The 21,267-nt window shown below is 37.4% G+C and overlaps 1 protein-coding gene across 2 annotated transcripts in view; it reads right to left on the bottom strand.

The window, feature by feature from the left end:
• Positions 1-21,267, bottom strand: part of GRB14 (growth factor receptor bound protein 14) — a 58,613-nt gene that overhangs the window by 17,147 nt on the left and 20,199 nt on the right. For both annotated transcript variants that reach the window (XM_059475822.1, XM_059475823.1), the window contains 3 exons: positions 8,476-8,632; positions 3,912-4,033; positions 1,674-1,748 (listed from right to left, as the gene is read on the bottom strand). In XM_059475822.1, the coding sequence (XP_059331805.1) occupies positions 1,674-1,748; positions 3,912-4,033; positions 8,476-8,632 (354 nt within the window). The remainder of the gene's footprint in view (positions 1-1,673; positions 1,749-3,911; positions 4,034-8,475; positions 8,633-21,267) is intronic.

The following is a 21,267-nucleotide window of genomic DNA, read 5'->3' as shown; positions in this document are numbered from 1 at the left end:
CAAAGTATCAGAAGTGATTTTTTAATGACTTGTAAGCATTGAATTGTCAAACTAATGTCTCTTTTGATACTTAACCAAGCACATCACAAATAATAATGCAGCCCATTAACTTGTCTTAATGAAAGTTTCCAAGGAGATAGTGACTCACTGTAAACAATTTACCCAACAGTTTCTGCTGAAATGTGCACAATGGCTGCACAATCCACCAAGGTATTCTCTACTTTGTGCCTATTAAGTTTTATTTGATGAAATACAATTAAGCATACAATGCAACACAAAATAGCAACAGAGGAGAGTTTGCAACATGTTTTTCAAGTTACCAAAATGACAAGTAACTAGCTGTATATTTAGAATGATTCTTAAGTTTACCTAGCAGCTTTGAACATATTCTAGATCTCACAATATGGGCTTAAAGAAGTTCTGCACAAGAATATATGGCAAACAGTTATCTTATAAAATTCTTCATTATTTTTGAACTACTAAATTACATTTGTGAAGAAAAATATAAACCTCTATTAACATAGGGGACAGAATTTTCTAAATTAAATGTTTATGCTAGACTGCAAAATCTGTATTATGTAGGTGGCAAAATGGAAACAATTTTCATTAGATTTGCAGCACTTCTGAAATCACCAAAATTTTATTTAGGTTTGTAAAAATTACTTACAGAATCTAGTGTCTGTAAAATCTAATTCACAAAAATTTTTACCATATTTGGGATAATCTTAACATCTTGATTAAAATCCACTCTTATAAGTATATAATTATTTAATATGAAAGAATACTTTGACAATTAGTTACTTAAAATGTTTTTCATTTACTGCTGGATGTTAAGGTAGGCATTATCATATAGATTTTTTTTAAACTTTCATTTCTGTCTTTCTTTTCTTCTGCCCTAAATATCCTGTGTTAGGTTGCCTTTCCAATCATTCTTTATCCCCAAAACTCATTAATAGGGTTGCTGTCTTAAGACCAGTGGAAGTTCTTCTTCTATTATTTAATTTTTCGAATGACAAGCAAACAAGAGTGATGTGTATGTTTCCACCTTTATTACTCATTTTTCCTCTCTTTGAAAGTAAGACAATGATCCCTGATACGGTCATTTTGTATTATCATTTCATTATTCCCACTGTAAATTAGAATCCTGTGTCTGCTTAAAAGATGACTAACACTGAGTGACCTACCATAATTTTTTTTTTGAAGGCTACAGTAGCCTTCAAGATAACAAATCATACCAGTCAGTCTAAATTTTCTACTCTTTAAGTTTAACCATTTAACTCTTTTTTATATCCATTTGTGTCACATCACCAGTATTTTGGTATTCTACCATAGCCTGCTGCTAAGTTTGCTCAGCACTCCTCCACCTATTTAAGGAAAAAGTGTCTTCCACCTGAAATACCCAATAAAGTTATTTAATGTTTTCACTGTATTTCCTTTGTTTTAGTGCTTCTTGATTCTTGAAGGACATCCAAGTTACCAAGTGTGGACATATAAAAGCTGCTAGGAAGGGACACATTGTTTCTTATCTCTTGAGGAAAAAAGTTATAAACCACGTCTGGAGTTATTCAAAACCTAGCAACAGATCCAACAGCAATAAAGAACTATGCTCACACAGCACAGATAATGGGAAATTATGAGCTGCGCTGGTTCATCTTCATTCAAGGATTACATACCTGTAATATCCCAGAGTGGCTTAGAGCTGCATTGGTCTCACTTGGAAAAGATATCATATGATCTGGAAAAAAGCTCTGTAACAACAAGAACTTGTATCAAAGTTCTGTAGAAATAAATACAAAACTTTCTCTCTTGCATGTGCAATTTAAGTTCTCAGTGCAGCACAAGACACTGAAGATTCCCTGATCCAATAATTTAAGCTTACCTTAATATCATCCCAAAATTTGGCACATGCTATATATTATTTGCTGAAAAACACAGAATTTTGAGAAAACATCAATAGTCTCTGGAACAGGGTTTCAGACACCAGTGCAAATCACATTGCAATATTTGGCCCTTAGTGTTGTTTTTCTAGCAGTAATTTCTATTGCTGTTGACATACAAGATTTGCCTGGGGAGTCAATATGCTACAAAGTAAGGAGGTTGTACACCAACATGCTGAAAAGTGTATTGTTCTCTATTGTTTTCATTACACTAGAAACCCAGTAAAATATTTTGGAATATCTTCCACTAACACAGAAAGAGTTCTCTCTTTTTTTTAAATCTTCTATTTTATGTATTGTACAAATTAACAAAAAAAAAATCAGACTACATTAACATGATGGGGTTAAAAGCCTACAATTAAAATGCCACTTTCATTATCAAGGAAAGCTCAAGGGATAATTTATGGGACAGACCTGCAGCTGGGGTGTTCAATACAGTCATGCAGATATAAACCACACAAGGGTTTGACCATCACAAATAATGTTCTCTCAAGGCCTGGACAAATTTGAAGTTAATATTCCCTTAGCCACCCAATGTCCAGCAATTTCCATTTTTAATGAAATTGAACTTCTGGTAGGGTTAATTCATATTAACTCATTGTGATAAAACATTCTTGCTGCAGCTGGGACCAGAACACCCAGCAGAACTCTGCTTAGCTATAGCTGCTGAAGCTGCTGTAGCTGCAGCTCCACTCACTGGGTAAACAATACATAAACTTAATTTTTGGAGGCAACCGACAGAAACTGATGCATACAAAGTCCCCCCCTGAATATGAGGAAGAGCTTCTTTACTATGTGGATGATGGCACATAGTGAAGAAGTTCTTTACTGGAACAGATTGCCAAGAAAGGTTGTGGAATCTCTCTCAATGGAGATATTCAAGAACCCTCTGGATGCAATCCTGCATCATGTGCTCTGGGATGACTCTGCTTGAGAAGGGAGGCTGACCCATTCTGTGATTTTGTGAAAGCCTCTTTACTAACTGCAGACCATCTCAAGATGAAAAATTTTTCACTGATATAGTGATATCTCCATATCTGGGACAAATCTATCATGATTGGTCCAGAGACACACAGTTCAATCAAACAAAATAATTCCCAAAACTCTTCTACTTCTTGTTATCTTTATATTTACCTTTTTATATTTTGCATAGATAATCTGAGTTCCCTTTCACTTTTTATCTTTTAAGCCCTCACGCAGTTCTGCTATTTCTCCCTTTATTTCTGCTATTTCTCCCAAAAACATCTGAAACAAGCTGGTTTTATAAGAGACAGCATTAGGAGTTGTCCAAATACACCATGGAGCAACCAGATGGTGAGTTCCTTCTGCTGAGCCAGGACTGCTTCCCTGGCCTTTGCCATCAGCCAAGGTCTGAATCAGCAGCATTAACCTTTGGCAACATCCCTGAGTTACAGGGTATCTCTGCTCTCTTTCCATTCCTTATGTATGCTAACTTTGGCTTCACTTTCACTTACCCCTAGTAGGTTATGGCTGCTCATGGCCTTTTGTGTCAGTTGTCACTTAGCTACAGCCGGGAGAAGCTGCAATTTGGCAGTGCTGGGCCAGAACATTCAATTTTCACTTCAACAATAAAATCATCTTTGCTACAGGTGCCCCTCCTCACAGTGCTTCATTTTATATTATGTTGTCACTTGATGAAAAGTTCAGTGAGTTGCAAAAATTTAATTTTGTTTTACATCCGTGTGCAAATTTCAATACAATTAAACCCAATCACTGCTCTCATCACTCCCAAACATAAAAAATGAACATGGCTGTTTGACAACTGCAAGAAAGGGACCAGCCAATGATCACATGCACTACAATACATTGCTGTATTTCACATATTCCCTCTTGATTATTCCTTTTAATTCCTGCTACACTAAAAAATTTAAACTCTGACTATCTGTGTGCACGAAAAAAGACTTTTAGAAACAGTAACTGCAGGAACTTCACAGATAAAGTTTTAGGACTTACCAGTGGATTTTTAAAAAACTCATACTTTGCATAATTTTTTCTAAAATACAGTTTGGTTTCCTCTTCCATTACCCAATTTGACTGGACTTCCATCACTAATTCATGGTCTTCTATAGCTCTTCCTATAAGAAAACACAACAAAAAATATTAAAGAAAATGCAAAAGCACATATCAAGCTCATGACAAGCAGAAGCCAAAGAACTCTCATGATCTACAGATAAAGAGAAGTGAAGTTAAACTTCCATTGCATTTAACTTGCCCTTCATTGAATTTTAAAAATTTCACCCAATTTTTGATCCAAAAAGACAGAGATTAAAGATGCTGTATGAAAATCTCACTTTGTAATCAGATTAAATGAAGCAAATAAAACCATAAAGAAATTCAGAATACAAAAAATACCCCAAAATAGTGAAAGAAAAGTAAGCATTTTGAAATCTTGTACAGGTTGTTCTATTCCAAAACACATTCTTCAGATGCAAGGGCAAAGAACTGAAGCTCTGAGTTAAAACCAGCATTTTTTTCCTTCCTTTATTCCTTTATAGAGAGAAAGTGCTCCTCTGAGATGACATTTAAAACTCTTAAATGCTTGGCATTGTGACATTTAAGAAAACACCATTTCCTCAAGACTTACTTCTTGGTAGAAAAATATGACATTGTGCATCACCCCAAAAGATGGGTAAAGGTGCTGATATTTCTTTATTTTTAAGGTGTCACAGAAAAAATATTTTATAACTGAGTAAACTTACTTCTTTGAAGGAACTGAAACACTGAGTGCCCTGCAAAAACACAGCCCTGTAATCAAATCCTTAAATGCCGACATGAAAAACCTGCCTTTCTGTTTAGGTAAATCATTTTTGTCTTCCAACTAGACTGGAGAGTTTCTACCTCCCTTTCTGTCATCTCTTTATTACTGCTGTCTCTAACATGAGGAGCACCTGCTACAGTCCACAACAGCCTCCTTAATTACGGAAGTATTTAATGCACATGAAAGATTTAAAATTGGAGTACATGATAGAACACATTTCAAAAACCTCTTCTCCAGCCACCCAGTTGGGAAAAAAATTAAACTAAATAAAAAATAGAAAGACATTGCTCAGCACTACATCACAGGTAGTGCTTTATGAACCTTCCCAGCCTTCACAGACTACCTGAAAGAATGCAGAGTGAAATCAAAATGAGACTGAAGGATACTGATGTGCCTGGCCAAGGCACTGCCCTCTACTCAAAGAGGAGGCCTAGAAAATGTGTGTTCAGCTGCAGAAGCAAACAGAAATCTGTTTACAGCCAGCAGAAAAATTTCTCACCATACAAGGAAAAATTTCTGGATGAAGATAGTACTTCCCTTACAAAGGAGAGCAGTTATGGAAAATTGTTCTGTTTTCAGAGCCTGCCCTGCTCAGGGGAACTGCAGCGGATGTATGGGACTCACAGCACCAAGGTACTCGGTGCTAGGGATGACATGGCATCATCCAAATTTAGGCACACTTCAGCTGCTTTCAATGATCTTAGACATTGTGAAAACCATTCAAGTTAAAAGAACACATACCAGAAAAACACAAGTCTGAAATATATTGATTAATAGAGCTGCAGGAATTGCTGAACTTCAGATATTTGAAGTAGAACCCCTGCTACTGCAACACCTGGGAGGTGGGGAGGAAAACTGAGCTTCCTGGCTGCCAAGGCAGCAGCAGTGAGGACACAACCATCCTTGGTGTTCAACAATAGAGCTCTGCACCCAAGGGCACATATGTTTGTGAAAAGTGAAATATAGAGACCGTGGGTTTATGCTTTGCCCTAGGTGGGAGTTTTGTTGGGATTTTTTCCTTTTTAAACTTTCTCAGCAGATACCTCCACACAGCAATGAAGGCACAATCCAGCAATGTAATTAATGTCTGTCTTGATTAAAACTAGAACATTGTGCTCAGCTCATTAAGATTCATGCAATTATATCTAATTCAAGAGTATTCAGACAGCTGTTAGATTTTAAAGAAAATGTTCACTAATTGATGGATGAATTATTAATCCACGTAATCCTGGGGTTTACACAGACACACACATTTGCCCACAGCACTTCTCCTTTCAATACCAATTCCCCTAACTTATGAGATGAAAAAGACTTTCCAAATTTACATGGATAAAACTTACAGCACTAACAGAAAACAATCCCAAACTAACTCATCATTTAAAAAGTATTTGTTCAAACTACTCTTCCAATGCTTAAGAATATACTTAAAGCAAGTCAAGATGAATATGTTAACTCTTTCTAACAAAACCAAATCTAAATCAGCATCGTTAAAATAACTCCATTATTGTTCAGTACTCTAAAAATACATAGGGGATATCTCAAATTGTTCCTTTCCTTGGCCAGTAATATTGAATTGCCAACCTCATAATCTAGGAAATCATTTTACTTTTAAAATTAAGCATTCACCTTTTTCTAGAATTACACTGAAAGCAGCTGGAGCAATTATAACACTGCATGGTGAATGAAGGTCTTCAGCAATTTCAAGAATATCAGAATATTAGGAAAATCAATTTCACTAATTATATGATATTGAAATCTTCCAAGAAATCCTCCAGATTGAAGAAAACACACTACTTGTCAAAAAGTGTACTGTGCAAATACAGAAAGCTGGAGAAACAGTGCCACTATTGTTCTGGCATGGTTGCTCAAAGGCATCTTCTTCAATAGTTACAACACTACTTGAACACCAGCTACACTACAGGAAACAGAAAACACTTCTGCTGTTTATACAGCACTGTTTTCTAAAGCCATTTTGCTACCTCTTCTTCTATAGCAGTCATTTTCAACCTCGACCCAGATTTAACTCTGACCTTCCTCTGAGTTGGAAGCATCTTACAGCTGATACATTCAGTGCAAAAGGTTACAAATATCTTTGAAATTTTATAAAGCATGAAAAGAAATTTGAAAAACGCTTGTGTCTGCCTTCATAGGATAAAGGAGTATAAAAGGGCAGAAAACAGTTTTAGCTTTTGTAGTTCATCCTCAAATTACAGCTGATAAACATAACTGAGTCAGAGATGCACAGTCAAGTTTATTTTCAATAAATGCACAAGGCTGGATTCCCTAGATACATCCAGAGGAAGAAAGGGACTCTAACAATAGTTTTTAGCCATATTTAAATATTTAGGGGGGTGGGGAGGGTTGAAGGAGAGAGTGGCCAGGGAGAATGTTTGTGGGGGTGTTTGATTTTTGTTCCTGGTGTGTACATTTTTTTTTTAAATCAACAGCACTGGAGTTACCAGGTACCAGCACAGTCTCTTTTGAGAATTAAGAACTCCATGGAGTTTTCTATGTATTTTAGAATGCAGGAAGGCATCCAGAACATCCTCTTTTTCAAGCCACACTTTGCACTAGCAGATGGAACTGCCCTTGAAGTTGCAGAAGTACTACCTTTTTTAGCTCTAGTACAGTGCCAAAGTTCAAGAATAACATGGAAATTTTGAGTGATGTGAAATTATAACCATATTTCTTTGGCATTTGTCTTCTAGTAGATTTTTTCTAACATAATTTCCTATCAAAAGCATACACAACACAGTACTGAAACACCGTGCTGTAAAAGCAAGTAAGATTGTCTAACTTGAGATTCAGTTCTATTACTTTCTAGCAGTGGGCTTCTAAACTCCTCTCTTCCTAAGGAAAGTCTTTCCTGTATTCTGCATTTTTTTCATCTCTGCAAACATTCCCTTTCTCCCTACAATTAATTTGCTTTATGTTTTTTATACTGCAAAAATACAACTATACACTTCAAAAAGGAACAGAGATCAGATGTTATCATTTGAAACCACAGATTACACATTTTGAACCGTATAATAGAAAAAGAGAAGTTTTACTACACTAGAGAAACACTGAAAAAGTGAAAGAATTTCAGAACATCTTGTTACCAGCAACTTAAAATACTACACAAGGTATTGCTTCAATGCAGTTCACTGGTCCTATGTGGAAGTTTGGAGGAATGGTTTTGTTTTCCTTTTGCAGTAGCGTTGTCCCAGAGTTCACCATAAATCTAGCCAAAGTGAATGTAGTGAAGGAAAATACTGACAGCCCATTCTGATATTATTTCTGAAAACCAAATCCTATAGTAAAGATAAAATAGCACTGTGTAACCTCTTTCAGTCCCTGATGTCAGATATTTCACTCAGGTGTGTTAGGAACAAACAGGATTTTATTTCCAATGAAAATAACCCAAGTCTTTTTAGAGATAAGCAGAAAATACCACCTGTAAGAGAGAAAGAACTGCCTGATAAAAACAAGGTAGAGCAAGGAAGAATTTGCAGTGAGAACTTTATCTTTTAGTGTCTTCCAAATTGTTCTTACAGATGCAGATCAATCAGTGTGAAGCAAATATACCATGAAAAAAATCTAGTTTATACCTATGCTTTCAAAAACAATCAGAAGCAACAACCCCAAAAATAAAAAAATCAGAAGAAACTTCCCATCATATTGCTTCCAAGCCTTTCTATTAGAATTGTACTTCCATGTATGAAAATGAAAACCAGGCACCTTATTTACCATCATTTCATTATATGTTATTAGTCTTACCTAAACCTGTGTGGGTAAGTTGTTCAAAGAGAGTCCAGCTGTGGTCATCAACATAGTGGTTCTTCAATATCAAGAGCTGACACACATCCCTGGCTGTTATATCACTTGGTACTTCCAAAGCTCTGCTAGTATCATCTTCACTATACACTTTGATTACCTGCAATAAATAAAATCTCTAAAATATCCATAAGTTTAATCTTTGCTTCAGTTACTCCATGTATGTTGCTCTCTCAGTTCTGTGACTGAGACAAGAACCCACACACACAGAGTGCAACATGAAAGGCAGCCATTCCTCTCTAGTGCAATAGCATCATTGAGAACAGAACAGCCAAGCAAAGAATATTCCCCAACTAAATTTGGCCACTGGATATCCCTTACCACAGGACACTGGCCAGACTGGTACATTACCTTAAAAAAACATTAATGGAGAGATAAATAAATGCCGTGAAACTGTACATTCTTAATAAGCTGAAAAAGAAACCACACAGCATTAACAGTGAAAATCAAGAATTCTCCGACTGCAGAACTGTAGAAGGATTTGATAAAGGAGTTAGTTCAGAGAATGGCAATCAGACTCAAGATGCTCACAGCTCACAGTTCTGTAGAGAGTAAAACAGGAGATGCTACAGAGTGGCTTCAAATTTTGACAAGCAAGAATTGGAATTCTTGCACACACATCCTCAGTTTAAAGGGTGCCCAAGATGCTTTTAACTGACAAAATACTCCTCTCAGTTTATTGAATTTATCCATATTAATGAGAAAGCAAGACAAAACTCTCCTGAAATTTATGCGCAAAACCTAAATACCATTGTAAATCCCTCATTAAACAGCAAGATACAAGTTCTCACTTTAAAGACAAACAAGCCTGTTACTGTCAGTCATTCCTAACCGCTGCCTTACCGAATGCACGCTCGTTTCAAGCATCTAATAAACAAGCAGCAATGTATTGTGCCCTAACTTGTCAAGGCAGCTCCCTCTCTGGTTTGTGCTGAAGTTGGTAGGAAAGTGAGCAGGAAACTCCAACTGTATCTCCTACCACCTGCATCTTCCCACTAACAGAAAAAATCCAAAAATAATTTTTAAAAAGACAGGTTCATTCACTCATGTTTTCCAAACATCAGATCAAGGAAAAAGGACTCCCTTTGTAAATCACACTCAGATTTTAAAGCACACTGATGGCCTTACTCCTCTACAAAAACCCATTTTTTTCTGTGGAACTAAAGAGATATAGAAGTTTGGTTCCAAACTTTGGCCCTGCACATTAAATGAGTATGAAGCCCACGATAATTTGCTTTAATATTGCACCTAATCAATGTTGACAGGTCAAGAGTCCCACACAACATTCAGCCACCCTTGCCATAACACCAGTCTTCAGGATGTGGCAAACATGAAATTCATGCCCTAAAGTGCTGAAAACCCTCTCCCTACACATGAATCAACCACATCAAAGCTGAGACTCTCAAGGGAAATAGAAGCCCTTAGAGAAAGAAGATCCAATGTTTCCACAGGCCTAAGCCCAGTATTTCCATTTAATCCAAAAGCCAAAAAGACCACATTGCTACTGAATTTAATACTGCCAAAGCAGCCATGGGGGATGGCTGTGGTTGGTTTTGTAAGACATCTCTGCTTTGGCAGTGTTCCCACTGCTAAGCAAAGGAGACCAGCAGCAATGCACCCTGCTTGCAGCAGAGCCTGGCTCCACACACACAAAGTCCTACTCCAGGCACACAGAAATCATGTTTGGCTATTCAGGATAAACCAGCATGAATTATTTAAATTCCTGCAATATTTACAATGATTCAAAGATGAAATCAAAAGATGTGTCTGGCAGGGCGCACTGTAATGGGATGGAGGGCTGTAGGGGTGACTGGAGGAAACAGCCTCCCATCACCTTAAAATAGGTCCTACTGTGGGCAGCACTGAAGGTCACAGACAGCTTCATTAGTCTGTCCAGCAAGTCTATGTCAGGCTGAACCTAAAGGATTTTACAGGCTGAAATGCCAGAAAGGAGAGAAACAGTGGAGAAGGTGAAAGCAAAGGTAAGAATTGAAGTAACTTTCCAAGTATTGACAATTGTTCTAAGTCCCTTCCAGCTGAAATATTCTATTCTGTTTCCTAATATTCTTGCAAGAAAGCCAGGGTGGGAATCCACATGAGCATGCTGGCTAGGGACTCTATGGCACAGAGCAGCAACTGCAGTTTTCCCCAGGCACTCATCAAGTTCAGTGATATGCTTATTTTACAGCAAGAGCACGTACAGCCCATGCTGAGGCTCTTGACGGATATTTTAACAGAAATTCTTTTTAAAAGGGTTAAGAGTCGCAGTGCAGATGACTTCACTCTTATTGCCAGAGAAACAGAAAAAGAGTTTTTAAAATGCTGGAGACAGCAACACAAGTCATGATAATGAGCCGCCTGTGGCCATTCAGCTCAGGGAGTGGGAAGCCTTGGAGGTGGCCTTGGACTACTGGAGCTCAGCTAAAGCAAAACAAAACAACACAACAAAAAAAACAATGAGAAAAAACCCAGTTTATATTCTCTGTGAGTATTCTCACTCAGTTCTCTCAGTATAGGGAAATAAATCCTGCTCAAGTCTAGGAGAACCCATCACCCCAGCTCACAGCTATGATGGGGTACCTTACAAAACACAAATACGGTGACCTTTTTCTTTTCCTTGCAAGAGATTCAGATGCAGCAGGAGACAAGAGTCACCTAATAGATACTCATCAACTTCTGTCACACATTTTGCTTAACGAATTGGTGTAAATCTCATCACTTAGAGTGATCTTTGAGGGTTTTTTTAATTAGAAATTGCTCAGTATGCACTTGGTGTTGTGTTTGAAGAAAGTCTCCTGTAAGATTGCTAGGAATGTACTTAATCCAAGAGGAGTGGATCAGATGAAAAAAGATAAATTCCAAATGCCATTTTTCCTTGGAAATATGTTGCAATATTTCTCTTCCTAGAAGTAGAGGATGCTTTGAGAATTAAAGGGTGGCAGAGTTATGCTAAAGATGCAGCTATGCTGACTTCCTACAGAAATGAGTAAGCTTGAGTGATACCTCCACTTTTATTGTGGCTCTCACCATGTATTTGACTGGCCAGTCATCTCCACTTTCTTCCATTTTTTTTTCCCCTGAAAAATTTGTCTGAGAAGTAGTACACAAGAAAAGAGCTGCTAATTGAGACCAAGCTCTCATTACAGTTTTCATACCCTACACTCTCAAACTTTGCTCCAAAGCAAAGCAAGCTGTTTCGCTTCCCTTGACTATACCTATTACTAGGCAGAAAAACTTGCCTCAGCAGCACTGAAATCTTCTTTCCGGTCTAGTTTATAAATACAAGGAGATTTTAGTTCTTCCCAAGGCTAGAAAAAGAAACACCTCAATAGCTTCTATTTAAGTCACTGGAAGTAAGAAATAAGCAGCTCCAAGATTTTCCTAGAAGAGGAAAACACCAAGCTCAGCATGACAAGCATTAATCATTTTCACTGCCTATGGGAGCAGGCAAGGAGGTACAGCATTCCTACATGTTCTCTTTCAGATTTTCAATATATTAAAAATCAGCCAAGATCCCAGAATTATGTGCAATGCATCTTTATCCCTCCAAAAATTATTATTATAAGAAATGTTGCTTCAAAATGAAATATATTATTTTTCATATTTCACTAATCAAATTAACTCAGAATGTAAAATAAATGGTAAAAAATACAATCAAATATTTAATAAAGGAAAATAGAAAGAAGACCCTAGTTTTTACACTAAAAAGTAACCAGAAGAAGCAAAAAATCAGCAATTGTATAAAAGAATAAGTAAAAGAGCACATAAGGTAAGCAGTGTGGGAGGAGGGAGGAGCAATAGAAGCTAAGCTGGACTCTACTCCCCCGAGTCTTCTTCCCCACTCAACCGTCATCTCCACTACAATAATTAAATAAAGTGTTCATAGACTTTTAAGAGATGGTGTCCAAGTCTGATTCTTCAGAATCTTCATGCCATCTGTTTCGGAAGTTCCAATCTGCAGAAACAGCACAAACATATGCCCTGCACTGAGGAATTTAAAATTTCAAACCAAAGTCCTAACGTGCGAAAAAAGCCAGGTAGAAACCCACAGAAAAAGAACCAATACCACACAGATTCCATATTTAGGTGCCTACACCAATATGACCTGACATTTATATGATTCTTAATGCTTCTGTATAACCATTGACACAGTGGGTAGTCAGCACCTTTAAAAAAAAAAAGGGCCACGTTTATTTATAAAGATAAAAGCCCCTAAATTTAGCTTATGATTTCTAAAATTATTACCCCCTTTCCCCCAAATAAAAAACTGCACATTTTTGTAATTACATTATAATTTCTGTCACATTTTTGTTAAATGCAGAATTATTGTATTCAAAACCAGGCTTTGAAAATTCTTACACTCCCAGGGTGTCATACTTCTCCTGAAATGCTGGCCTGATACTCTGCTAACCCCTCTCTATAGTTAAACAATCAGGCTTTTTGCCTGCAGCATTTGTTCTCCAACTCCCAACCCTTCTGCCTGCTAGACAAAATTTTTTGCTTATTGATATTGGCAAAGGGTAGAGGAATTTGGAGTGTATTTTAACTACAATGGAGGTGCTTGGAAACTTCTAGCACTTTGAACTGGTTTATGACTTCTAGCAACAGCCTGTCTTGGTTTAGTAAGAGTCAGCTAAATTCTGCATTCATAAAAATATTTAAGAAGTTAAGTCACAACTGTTGTTAGAAACAAATAGCATGTTAGTAAAGTTTACTGTGTTCTTTATCAGCTCTGAATGCAAGACTTTCCGTTCAAATATCCCCATCTACAGTTAAAATGTCAGCTTCCAACAGTTCCCCCAAAGGGAAAATTTCCAGGCCAAAAGGATTCAAGCAGTTTCCAGAAATTTACATCTGTCATTAAAACAAGGTGCATACAATGTCTAATTGTACACATCTTGACTTCTCATTTGGAACACAGTATAGCTTCAAGAGGCAGAAGGAACACAGCTTCTATTTTCTGTCTTGCAATGAAACCAAAGTGCAAAGGAAGAGCAAATCTAGGAAAATTGGTCTACCTCTCCTTCCACAACCTAGAAGGACCTCATACTTTTCCCATCATTTAACCTTTTTTAAAAATGACATTTTAAAGAGCAAAAACAATGTTAATTTGCAGCCTTTATTCCAATGTAAGATGACAGACAAGGTCAATTTCTCTGGTAATTAAAAATTTTCTTGCCTCAAAACAATAAATTTTTTTTAGACCTAAATACTCTTCTAGAAAGTATTTTAAAACTTGTTAAATTTCATGTTAAAAGTATGCATATTTTATCAATTAAAACAATTTTTACTTATTTTCTGTACTATTCTTCTGTGGCAATGTATTTACTATGGCACTATGGCAACTGTCTGTATGATGCAGCTCACAGAGCCACTCCCCTACTTCAGAATCCCAGTACAAACTCCATGCCTGCCTAATCCAACCACCCATGACCATCCCAGGAATTACACCAAAAACAGAAACTGAATAGCATTGCAAAGAAGTAACAAAAAATACTTTCTATTACGTACAGGCAAAAAGGTCCAATTCTTACTTTCAAATGGCAATTCTTGCTTTCAAAAGACATACTTGCCACCTGACTTTGGGCAAGGCAGCATTAGTCCCTCAGTTTTGCTTTTAACAACATGAGGCAGGGGAAGTGAAATCTGTTTCTGTACAGCAAGGTAACAGACTGAACTCATTAAGATTGGTAGAGCACTTATACCTCCTCACTTGACTGCTGCTTTAGATGTGTAAATATGTTGTATTATAAAAAGGGAGGTTAAATTATGCAGATCTCCAAATTATAATAGGCTATGTGTAAAAATATACCAGCAAAGTTCTTTCAAACAAAGGTTATGACAATCACATCATAATACTGGAAAAATGGCAGAATGAGGACAATATGACATGCAATCATGGCAAAGACAATGTCAGTAAAACTGAAGAGAAACAGAGTTTGAAAGACACAACAGGGAAGTTAAAATACAAATATCATTACTTAATCCTGAATTTGATGCATTCAATTTTACAATATTGGTCAACAGAAACAAAATGTAGTTAAAGATAGTAATAAAATAGTTACAGAAGATTCCATTTCCCTGCATAAAAGTGAACAAAAAGGCAAAGTCTAGAAAAAGCCACTGCCACATGTTGGAAAGTTAACTCATAATACAACTACTTTTAGAGCAGAAAGTGAGATTCTTATAAACTATATGATAATTAAATGCCACTTGGCCCAAAAAACTACAATAATTGAAGAATTAAATAGCAACAGCAACACTGTGAAGTACAACATCCTGTAAGTAGGAATGGCAGTAATAAATAGATTAAAAGTGAAAGATTTATCACCATCAACAGCCATTACCACAAAGGACCAAAGCAGGAGTGAGAAATACAAAGGAATCTACAGAAGTAAAACCCACAATAAACTCCTTAAAAAGAATGCACATTATTTATAAGGAAAGGTAGGGATAGATCAAACTATTTGCTTAAATTGGGAGTCCCAACTTAATCTACCTCACCAAAAATCTTTTTCAAACTATGGAGATTCCAAACAAAGCCAGTGAAAGATACTTCAAATACAACTGTTAAGATGTGTGCAAAGAACTAGAAAGTCGTGAGGAAATTTAAATATTATCAGCAAAAAATTCAAATAATACACTTCCATGGAACATCAGAAATGAAAGAAAATTAGCAGACTTGCCAAATGATTAAGCTGTTGAAGGAGCACTTATACAAGATAAACACACCACAGAGAAGCTAAATCATTTATCTGCATTAATTATTCACAATAGATATGGAACAGGTTCCCAGATCTAGTCTTTATAGGTGAAATAAAATTGTCTGTTTAAAATGGAAATAAACTGGAAATAAAAAGGCAAATAGTTAACAGGAGGTTATACAGTCTAGCATTTAAATGGCAAACCTCAGCCTATCCTAGCAGCAGTGGAAAGGGAGGCTCAGGCTCCATCTATCACTTCATCGGCTGTGAGTATAAAGTTCTGCTCAGATCTGAAAAAGTGGAAAAGCCCAAGGGCTACTGCAGCAGATTAACTTTGGGTATCGCGTTGCAAATTCGTGAGTCACCAGTGCCTACCAGCAGTGCCTACCACCAGGCAGCTAAGAAAGAATCTACTAACATTACCTAAATCTGTCTCTTCCTGGAAGAAAACCTACTCTTACATTTATGAAAACGTTTTTCCATCTTGTTCATAGCAATTCCTGAAGCGATTTAGAGTAACCATCATAATTCTGAAAAATCTCAGAGGGGTAATGCAGTTTACACTGACTGGTATCAATAACTTTTCCCAGGTCCTTCAAAAAAAGAGCTGTAATAAAAATTAAACAGTTATGAAGAAATAGACTACAGAATAAAGGTAAGCTTGCAATACACAGTTCATTTTTAGAATAGCCATCTATAGTCAAGTAATTTCAGGCTCTTACTCATATTAACCCTCTAAATCAGAATGGAAGAACCATGTTTTACTAGACACAATAAAAATAAGTCGTAGTTATTTTTCATTATAATAGTATTAATGCTAACCTTATACATTAACACCTGGCACAAGGCTATTTGTAAAACTTCTTGGTGCAGGGAAAGGTAAATGGCTCCCTATTCCTGTCCTCTTAAGACTACCACTCAAAGACAGCTAATCCAGCATAGGTTCCCTCTCAACTCCAGTGCACAGAATGCATGGCTTTTCAATTAATCTAATCACAATATGTGGATGATCAGGAAAGCAAGAGAGTTTTACATCTTCCTAGCCACTAAAAATAAATTAATTAAAGGTTAAATTTCCATGAAACTTGGGTAAAATTCTATATACAAGGGAAAGTAATTTGAAAACTCAGCTGAGACCATAACGTAATCCAACCACTGAGTAAATGTACATAGGTTATTCTCCCTTAAGCCAAGCATCACCACTTCTTGCGCTGGAATCACAATGCTCCTTCATAGAGTTCAGTTCATACAGTCCTCCTAACACAGCTCAGTTGTTCAGGCTAAATGTACATGCTTTAGGACCCATTACTTTCACTCAGATCTTCCTTATTATTTCTCATGAAATCCACAGAAGATTGCTATAAAAACCAGCAAGGTACAAAAATCCCCTCGGTAATAGCTAAGAGTTTTTACCCTCAAAACAAGCCTTTTCTGACAAAGGTTCAAAAATCTTGTTGCTTGACTGAAAGAGATTAATATTCAGACCAAACTTGATTATTCAGGTGAATAAAAGTGTATGTTCACATGAAGTTTTCTTCATGAAAAGTTAATTTAGTGGAGCTGATCAGCATATTAGCCTTATTAGTAAACTTATGGAATTACTATCTTCAGTCCCTTGTTTCCACACTGCCTGCAAAGTCCTAGCTTTAAACAGATTCTATATATTTAATAGTAATATGCAGGTTTACATTTTACTACATACAAAAGCAATAAATAGAATGCACTTAGCATAGACAGATGGAAAACATCTAGTTAGACTAACTGGACTTAAAAAGAGAGATGGAACAATCATACTGGAGGATTCAAAGTATCTGACTTAAGAAGGCACTTTAGTATTTCATTTATTAAAAAAAAAAGTTTGTCAAACAGAAAATGAACAGAAAATAGTCATGTCTGAAGACACAGGAAAAAATAAATTTAAATATGAAGCCACTAAAATATGTGGTTTTTGTATTCTGTGTACAATGAAGATGAGGGCAAAATGTTATCAGCCTCATGTTTGTATAGCTTGTCCCTATTTATGTCAAGGCACTAACATTATTTAAATGAGGCTTTCTGTATTTAATAGTGCAGTTTGTCCAACATATCCTTCGCTTGTCAGAGATAAATAGAATGCTGTGTTCCAGCACAAGAGAAAGCAAATCTGTTACTGCCGCGTTCTGGCTGCAGTCTATGTTTCTGAAGAGATACCAGCTATAAAAAGAAGTACCTATTGTTTCTACCAGGTTTTTCACACCATGTTGCTGGTTTCTCAGTAGAGCAGATCTCTTGCAAAGCTGAGAAAGACCAAGTGTCTGAATAACACTGTTAAGAGACCAATTAGCTTCCTATTTCCTTTGCAGCAGTCCTGAAATAGATTTTTTAAATAAGGAAAAGAAAAAGGAGAACATATTTTTTTCTTAAAACTCTCTTTCACTTTGGCCATTTTAAACAGAAGCTTTGGCTTGAACTGTAACACAGCTTAAAAGAGAAGAATGCCTTTATTATCAACTATATCAGCTGTGTATTCCCCTGAATATATAGAATATATAGAGGAGAAAATCATGTAGACTCAAAGACAAAGCAAAGTTTAGATTTTTAGCTAAAGATACAGTCTGAAAATTTTCTCTGTATTTCTGGAGTGGTACAAGGAACGTCCAGACCAAATATGACAAAGGCCATGTAGAGTAACCTACTGTAATAAATGGTTGCTTTACAATGCTGAAATATTTTGCCACTTGGTATATGACAAAAAAACTTGTTTTGCTGGGTCAGACTTCGAGTCCAGTACTGTCATCTCTGGGTATCTGTTTCTAGCCATCAGTGGAATGTAAGAGCAAGGTTTAACTGTTGTGGGATAGGTATTCTGACAGAAAATTTTATTTCTCAGCACTTCTGAACATTTTTTTTATTCACATAGCAATGTTCCCCCTGGCCAAAGCATAAAATCCAAATAAAGCTTAAATCCTGCAGTAAATGTATTAAGTCTACTCAAACCATGTAAAACCTTCAACTATACACTATTGTGTTATTACAGATTTGTCAGCAGGTTTTGTTGGCAAATCCAAACCCATAAAGGAACAGAAAAAAAGACGAAGGGCATCTGGGCATGGAAACCAGCTCCTGTAACTGTTGGCAAAAGTGTAATAGTCACCACGTGCAGCAGAGTAAAACAAGGGAACCAAGTGAAAAGGAAGGTAAGTAGGTGATGTAGTTAAAAGGGGGTGATCATTTCATAAATTTAGTCTATTTTGATTATGTTTACCTCTAATCATTTGCTCTAAAATGAAAATGAGATACATAGACTGAGCAGTCTTCAGTCCCACAGGAGAACAGAAGCCAGCAGCACATTTCCCATCTCTGTGCTTGTTGTGATACGCTACATTCAGAGGTCTGCTGGGTTGTCTGGCTGCTGCTTTGCTTGCCCACACACAAGCCATGTTCATATTACCATAAATATATGCATTTTATTTCTGTTATGATCATCCTACAAGTCTTGTCAAACAGATACCCAAAAAGACAGTGACAGACACCAATCCAACAAGTTACAATCAACAGGACCAAAGGAAAAATAACAACATTGAGGACTTGCATATGCAGCTGATGGGCATGATGAGCTATTGAAGCCTGGCTTTCAGGCCAATACAAGAAAAGCTGAGGGCTCCAATTGCTATTCAGTCTAGATATCATTTAATTGCTAACCTCTTGGAGAACAGGATTGACTAGCTCAGAAAAGCAGCTCAAGTGGCCTAAAAAAAAAAAAGCACAACACTACATTAGGGCAAAGGTTGTCAGTAGAAATTATACAATAGGCAACAAGAGTGATCAAAGGACTGCGAAGAAATCACAATGCACTAAAGAATAGTGTGTGGGGGGGAGAGGATTCTAGTAGAAAATAAAGGAAAAGCATTAAGGGTGTAAACTGAACACCTCTTCCCAGGTCTCAGTCCTTTATATGAATTTTAGTGGTGCCAAACAAAAACTATCTGCAAAAACACCAGTTGCAAGAAGTAGCAACTGCAGGGATGTGCAAAAAATGGGAGAGAAAGGAATCAAAGATGTCTCTCCAAGTTATCATTTTTGATGCACAAGCATGAGTTTTGGTGAAGATATTGGTCAGCAGTCCAAGCCATTTGGATCTGGCAAAAAAGGAGATGAAATATGAGAACTATGATGAAATATGCAATACATGCCAAGAGCCTAACAACTCTGAGTGAAGAACATGGATGCGTATTCTTGGAAAGTGCAACTTCAAGTTTGACTCGCTTTGCTTTGTACCGTTCCCAAGGCACCCATTATAAACTCTACTGCAGCAGAGTAAATCTGTTCTTATACAACTACTTTAAACTGTGAAAAACTGGTTGCCTTGAAATAATGTAAACATAAATAAAGGGTTGAAAGCAACTGAATATGGACAACTTCAAAACTGAAATTTTAGAAAGTCACTACCAATGTAAGAGACAGACAGACTGGAACTGGGCTAAACTTTACAGCGTTACCACAGAATTCTATCAGTTGAGGCATTTTGATCTGTGGTGGGTTGACATTGTCTAGACACCTGGTGCCCACCAAAGCCACTCTCACTTCTCTCTTCAGCTGGACAGAAGAGAGAAAATATAGCAAAAAGCTTGTGGGTCAAGATAAGCATGGGGAGAGATCATTCACTAATTACCATCACAGGCTAAACAGACTCAACTTGGGAAAACCAGTTTTATTATCAATCAAGCCACAAAAAGGCAATGACAAATAAAACTAAATCTTATAACACATTTCCCTACCCCTCCGCTCTCCCCAAGTTCAATTTCACTCCCAATTCTCTCTACCTCCTCCCTGCCAGGGCGCAGCAGGACAAGGAACACAGGTTGCAGTCAGTACATCACAGATTGTGTCTGCTGGTCCTGCCTCCTCAGGGGGAGGACTCCTCACACTGCACCTGCTCCAGCACGGGCTCTTCCCACAGATCCTGCCGCAGCCTGTGCATTGTGGGCTTTCCACAGGCGTCACAGCCTGCCTCGGCCACTCACCTGCCGTGGCTTGGGGCCCCCAAGGGTCTGCATGTGGGTCGGCACACCCCCACGGTCCCACATGGGGACAGATGTCTGACCATGTCAGCACCACCAGCTGTGGGGGAATCTCTGCTCCAGCGCCTGGAGCACCTCCTCCCTCTCCTCCACTGACCATAGTGTCTGCAGGGCTGTTCCTCTCACATGTTCTCTCTCTTTCTTCTGCTGCGGTTGCACAACAACCTTTTTTGCATTCTTAAATAAATGATCCCAGAGGCACTACCACTGTTGATGATGGGGTCAGCCTAGGAGCCAGCTGGCATTGCCTCTATTGGACATAGAGGGAACTTTTTAGAAGCTTCTCACGAAAGCCACCGACGTAGAGCTCCCCTCCCCCTGTAACCAAAACCTTGCCATGCAAACCAAATACATGATTAAACAGTCATAACTTCTTCAGATCCTTAAGGCAGCTGTTGTTTTGTCGGGCTGGTCTTGCCTCTGTTCCTGACCAACAGGCAGAAAAACAAGGAGTGAGGAAGATGGGGCATGGGCAGTACCTATAGCAACTGCATGAAAATCAGGAAGAAAGCATGTCTAAATATGAATAATTCCTTGGTTCAATGTGATGAGTTTTCTTTGCATTCAGTGGTGTAGCTTCAGTTTATCAAAAGTAAAGAAAATTTTCTAATTTTTCAGGCACTTGCTTATGCATGTAGAAAGCAACATGTAACAGACATAAAAGTAAGGGAAATTTGATCTTTTGCATAAGGTTCACACCAACACCTTGTGTGCCGTTTGTTGAGTTTCTCCCTTCACGTACAGCAATGCAGCATAATCGGTATGGGGTTTACTTCAGCAAAAATAGCTATTCAGCAGTAGCTCTTGATGCGCTTCAAGGCCAGATAGCACAGTCTGAAGGTCAAGTTCTGACTTCTTGAAGCCTAATTTATTCAAGAGGAGACTAAAGTACTAGAGCTAGAAAATGGCCAAGCACTTTCTTCAGCTGATGAAAAAACTGGGTTTTTTCCAAAGGATTTCTGCCACAGAGG

The sequence above is a fragment of the Ammospiza nelsoni genome, chromosome 7 (genome assembly GCF_027579445.1).
Source record: "Ammospiza nelsoni isolate bAmmNel1 chromosome 7, bAmmNel1.pri, whole genome shotgun sequence".
Lineage (NCBI taxonomy): Eukaryota > Metazoa > Chordata > Aves > Passeriformes > Passerellidae > Ammospiza > Ammospiza nelsoni.
This window is presented reverse-complemented; position numbering and strand designations above follow the sequence as displayed.